Source organism: Gallus gallus, chromosome 19, assembly GCF_016699485.2.
Source record: "Gallus gallus isolate bGalGal1 chromosome 19, bGalGal1.mat.broiler.GRCg7b, whole genome shotgun sequence".
NCBI classification, from domain to species: Eukaryota; Metazoa; Chordata; class Aves; order Galliformes; family Phasianidae; genus Gallus; species Gallus gallus.
The window spans coordinates 4,738,823-4,744,266 of NC_052550.1; the positions used below are offsets into that span (position 1 = coordinate 4,738,823).

General features: G+C 59.6%; 1 protein-coding gene across 1 annotated transcript; it reads right to left on the bottom strand.

Moving 5' to 3' along the window:
* Positions 1 to 2,465: 2,465 nt before the first annotated feature.
* On the bottom strand, positions 2,466 to 4,373 carry HSPB1 (heat shock protein family B (small) member 1). The gene is made up of 3 exons (NM_205290.2): positions 3,998 to 4,373; positions 2,920 to 2,983; positions 2,466 to 2,784 (listed from the first exon to the last, which is right to left on the bottom strand). The coding sequence occupies exons 1-3, from the start codon at positions 4,356 to 4,358 to the stop codon at positions 2,625 to 2,627; spliced, it is 585 nt and encodes a 194-aa protein (NP_990621.2). The 5' UTR covers positions 4,359 to 4,373; the 3' UTR covers positions 2,466 to 2,624.
* Between the last annotated feature and the right edge of the window lie 1,071 nt (positions 4,374 to 5,444).

Here is a 5,444-nt window from a genome sequence, read left to right on the forward strand (position 1 = left end):
TTCCCAACCACTGGCATCCACCTCTTCCCAACCATTGGCATCCACCTCTTCCCAACGTTGGCATCTCCACCTCTTCCCAACCATTGGCATCCACCTCTTCCCAACGTTGGCATCTCCACCTCTTCCCAACCATTGGCATCCACCTCTTCCCAACTATTGGCATCCACCTCTTCCCAACATTGGCATCCACCTCTTCCCAACCACTGGCATCTCCACCTCTTCCCAACCATTGGCATCCACCTCTTCCCAACCCATGTTGGTGTCCCCAGTACCCACGTTGGCCTCCCCTTCCCAACAGTTGGTGATCCCGTCCTTCCCAACCAACGTTGGTGTCCCCAACCATTAGTGCCCTCGTCCCACCCTTGGCCTTGGGGACCTCCTGGTGTCTCCAACCTTGGCTTCCCATTCCCACCCTTGGCCTTGGGGGCTTCTTGGTATCCCTTCCCAACCACTGGCATCCACTTCTTCCCAGCCCATGTTGGTGCCCCCAATACTTGGTGTCCCCTTCCTTCCCAACCAACGTTGGTATCCCCTCTCAGTTGTTGGCATCCCCAACCATTGGTGTCCCCTTCCCACCCTTGGCCTTGGGGACCTCCTGTTGTCCCCAACCTTTGCATCCCATTCCTACTCTCGGCCTTGGGGACTTCCTGGTGTCCCTTCCCAGCTGTTGGCATCCACTTCTTCCCAACCCACGTTGACGTCCCCTTCCCAGCAGTTGGTGTCCCCTTCCTTCCCAACCAATGTTGGTATCACCTTCCCAACTGTTGGCATCCCCAACCATTGGTGTCCCCTTCCTTCCCACCCTTGGCCTTGGGGACCTCCTGATGTCCCCTTCCTTCCCACCCTTGGCCTTGGGGACCTCCTGATGTCCCCTTCCTTCCCACCCTTGGCCTTGGGGACCTCCTGATGTCCCCTTCCTTCCCATTCTTGGCTTTGGGGACCTCGTGCTGTCCTTTCCCCTGGCCCAGGGTTTGACCAACATGTGCTCAGGGCTGAGGAACCCATGGGGACAGTCTCTGTGCCCGGCTCATGGCTGTGCTCTGCCTCACTGCCTCCCGGCAGCTTTTTCCACTCGGCACGGTGTGCGCTGACTCACCCTGTAAAAATAATCCCCTCCCTTGGAAACCGTACACCCAAAGCGGGTGTTGACTCACACACACAGCCGGGGCTGTGCTGCTGCCTCCCCACCTGTGCCCAGCCCTGGGGCATGGCACAGCGCTGCCGTGGTGATAAAGGTGCCTGGGGCTGGGACAGCACACGGTGCCACCTCCAGGTGCGGTGCCACCCTGCTGCACTGGGTGACGTGTATTTGTTCCCCACCTATGCAGAAAGCCAAGATGCCCATCGCTGATCCCTAGGGCTGGTGCTGCTCTCACTATGGCAACCATCTCCATCACTCCAGTTGCCGTGGCCACCCATCCCATAATGTCACACACATACCCTGCAGGGGTCTCGGTGTTCTGGGGGGGCCGGACTGACAGAGAAGCCCCGCGGCTGTAGGATTCCTCCCCGGTCACTGCCTGCCTCCGGGATGACTCAGGGGGGATTAGGGGGATTTGTAGGAGCAGGAACACGACTGCTGGTGGCCTGGCCATGTAGGGCCAGCCCCGACCCTTGCATGGATGTGTGGGCACAGGAGGGGCATGGGGAGCATGACACTGTGCTCGGCCCCTGAGCTGGGGCTGGAGGTGTGCAAAGCCCGATCCGCCCAACTCATCCCAATGGGGTGAAAGGAGGGGGCACAATGGGGTGGGGGCTGCACATCCCAGAAAGAATCGGGAATGGGGGCATGCTGCTGGGGTAGGGGTCCTGTTCTGACCTCCTGAGCTTCCGCCCAAGCTTCCCTGCGAGCTGCAGGGAGTGCCTGTTTCATGGGATGTAGAGACCCAGGGTGTTGATACTGGGATGGGGATACGTGGCAGGTTGGATATATGGGATGTTGAGACCTGAGATGGTGACACTCAGAGCTTTGGAGAAGAGGAATGCTGAGATGTTGAGGCCCAAAGTGCTGAGATTGGGGGGTTTAGAGACCTGGGATGGAGGAGAAAGGGGATGCTGAGATCTGGGAGATGGGAGACCTGGAATTTTGGGGACCCTGGATACTGGTTGCAAGTGATGTTGGAGATCCAGGATGTTGTGACCTCAAGTGTAGTAGACACGTAATGTTGAGACCCAGGTCTCTGGAGACCCGAGGTGTCAGATCCCCAGGACAGGGGAGACCAGGACATTGACCTTGGGATGTTGGAGACCCACAGTGCTGAAACCCAGCGTGTGGGAATTGGGGACATGGCCTTGTGTGGAACCAACAGTTGGATTCAGTGATCTATATGGGTCCCTTCCAATACAGGATAACCCACGATTCTATGATCCTATCACTTTGGAGACCTGGGATGTCCGGATGTGTGGTGTGGGATGTGAGACCTGGCATGTAGGCTGTAGGATGTGGCCAGCAGACACGGGGCAGGTTTCTTCCACCACTTTTATTCCCATCAATTTTCTCTTTTCCACCACGTTTATTCAAGGCACTGGGTGATGGGTGAGTACCAAATAAAAAATACAAAGGGGGGTGGGAGCTGGGGGCAGGCGTGCGGGGTGCATGGCAGGGACAGCAGCGGGGCCTCCTCCTACTTCTTGGCTGGTTCTTCCTTCTTGGCCTCGACGGTGACGGGGATGGTGATCTCGGATGACTGGATGGCCGGCTTGGGCAGCGGGGCCTCCACTGTCAGCATCCCATCGGGGGACAGCGAGGACCGCACGGCTGTGGCTTCCACGCCAGGGGGGAGGCTGCGGGGAGAGGGGAGAGGTCAGAAAATCCCCAAATTTCTGCGTGTCCCCCACTGGGGCCAATGGCAACCCCAGTGTGTGCGAGCTGGGGATGGGCAGGTTGTATGTCCCCACTCTACCCACCCTGGTACTTACGTGTATTTGCGGGTGAAGCACCTGGAGATGAAGCCGTGCTCATCCTGTTTCTCCTCGTGTTTGCCTGGAAGGAGTAAACCACAAAGGGTTGGTGCCCATTGGGTCTCCACAGTTGGGGTTTGCCTCTCCCCACCCCATCAGCACTGGGATGGAGGCAGTCCTGCTTGCCCTACATGCAGCCCTGAGTGACGGGAGACACCTGGGTCCCTACAGGAGAACCCCCCAAATTTAAGGGCAAGAAGCAGACAGTGATGGTGGACCCAACCCACCTCCAACACCTTTGTTTCAGCTCCCCATTGTGCCGGGCACACTGAGGGCCCCATGCTGTGGGGTCTGTGTTTCGTCAGCATCCCTCACTGAGCCCCCCCTGCATGCAGGGATGCTCAGGGTGCTGTGGGGCCTGGCTCTGCCCCATGGCACTGACACCTCGGTCCCTATGGGGCACACATCACCTCCCTACCATGGGCTGCACACAATAGCAGTGTGGGGCGGGGGACTGCGCCCAGCACACTGTGTACACCGTGAGTCATCCCTGGAATGCACTTGTAACCCTATTCCTTCTCTGATAGTTTATCGTTTTCTCTCTCTTTTTTTCCCCCCTTTTCTCTCTTTTCCTTTTCCACTTACCTTTCATTTTCCTTTTTTCCCTTTCTCCTTTCCTCTCTTCTCCTCCCTCTTTCCCTTTTCCTTTCCTGTCCCATTCTTTTTCCTTTTCCTTTTCCTTTCCTTCCCTATTTCCTTTCCTTTTCCCTTTTCCCTTTCTCCTCCCCTTTCCCTTTCTTTTCTTTCCCTTTCTCTTCCCATCCCTATTTCCCTTTTCCTTATTTCCCTCCTCCCTTCTCCCATTTCCCTTTTTTTTTCCCTTTTTCCATTTCCCTTTCCCCTTTCCCTTTCCCTTTCCCTTTTCCCTTTCCCCTTTCCCTTCCTCTTTCCCTTCCTCTTTCTTTCCCCTTCCCTTTCCCCTTTTCCCACCTTGCTCCATTTCCTCCGCATTCCCCAACCACGCGCACATCCACTCAACCACCCCATGCCTCCCATACCCTCCACGTACCCCCGTCACCCCACCCCGCAGACCCACCGGTGATCTCCACGATGTTATCCTTAGTCTTCACCACCAGCTCCTCAGGAGCAAAGTGGTTGACGTCCAGGGTGACCTTCCAGCTGTCGGCGCTCTGCCGGATCTCGGAGATGCCGCTGCTCAGCTGCCGGCTCAGCGCCCGGCCGTAGGGCGACCCAGGGGCCGGCAGCAGGGCGCTCTCGCTGGGCAGCAGACGGAAGTATCCGGGCCAGGCGCTGCCGCTGGGCCACTTGTACCAATCCTCGGGGATGTGCGGCATCCCGAAGGACTGGTCGAAGAGGCGGCTGCCATGGTACCAGTCGCGGAAGGGCTCCCAGCTGGGGCTGGTGAGGAAGGTGAAGGGCACGCGGCGCTCGGCCATGGTGCGCGGGGCGGTGGTGCGGAGCGGCTGTAGGGCCTTATGAACCCGTCCCGAAGGTTATTTTTAGCCGGCAGGCGCAGCTGGCTATTAATGGAAATCGCAGCGGGGCCCGGGAAGGGACCAGAAGCTTTCTCTGGCCCCGCGCAGCCGCAAGCCCCATCCGCCCGCCCCGCACTGCTCCTTGGCGCTGATGGATGGGAGCTGGATGGCTCCCAGCCTGCCCTCCCCTTCCCGTCAACAGCCCTTGGGATGCGCGGTGCCGGGGGGATGAGTCAGAGCAGCAGCCCGAGCTCGGCCCCGTGCCTGCTGCGTCGCCGCCGTGCCAGAAGCTTCTGGAGCCCACCAGAAACGTGGCACCCCAGGGCCCATTATGGGTCGGGGTGAGGGGTCCTAGGCCCTGGGAGTGGGGTTTGTAGGGTTGATGGAGGACGGAGGGGCCAACGGGAGCTATAGGGCTCGGTGGGGGTCAGCAGGGCCTAGTGTGGCTGATGGAGGTCAGGAGGACCGATGGAAGCTGTAGGGCTTGGTGGGGGTCAGCGGGGATGGATGTGGACTGCTGGGGTTTAGTAGGGACCAGCGGGACCAGTAGGGATTGATGGTGCTGTTGGTGGCTGATGGGGGCAGCGGGGACTGATGAAGCTGCTGCCGGTTGCTGGGGATGTTGGGACCATTGGGGGGTGAGCTCTGGCCTTGGGCTGTCCGTCCCTCCCCAGCTCCTGCAGCACGCAGGCTTTGCTTTTAAGAGCCAGCACAGCCAGGAGGTGGCCGTAGCTGAGCCCTGACGTGCTCAGTGCAGGGATGTGAGAGCCCTCCCTGGGGGGCAGTTGGCGCAGGCGGGGATACGGGAAGGATGGGAGAGGGAACCTTCAGCAGGGGGAGCTCGGGGTGTCCCCCCGGCCCCAGCAGCACCTGCTGAACCCTTTGTCTGGGGCTGGGGGGGGGGGGGGAGCCCCGCGTTGTCTGGGAAACGGGACGGAAAGGGATCAAAGCAGCTGAGCTGCAGAGCGGGAGGTGTGGGGCCGCATCCTGCCGGGGGGGTGGGGTGGGAGGGAGGGATGCAAAGAAACAGCTCCGTGCCCCGCAGCA

What these genes read in the sequence shown, in the direction of transcription:
- HSPB1 (NM_205290.2), bottom strand. Translation starts at nt 4,358, where the DNA reads ATGGCCGAGCGCCGCGTGCCCTTCACCTTCCTCACCAGCCCCAGCTGG. An exon ending in TAACATCGTGGAGATCACCG is followed by an intron (nt 2,984 to 3,997) that starts GTGGGTCTGCGG and finishes TACTCCTTCCAG; the next exon opens with GCAAACACGAGGAGAAACAG. An exon ending in TGCTTCACCCGCAAATACAC is followed by an intron (nt 2,785 to 2,919) that starts GTAAGTACCAGG and finishes CTCTCCCCGCAG; the next exon opens with CCTCCCCCCTGGCGTGGAAG.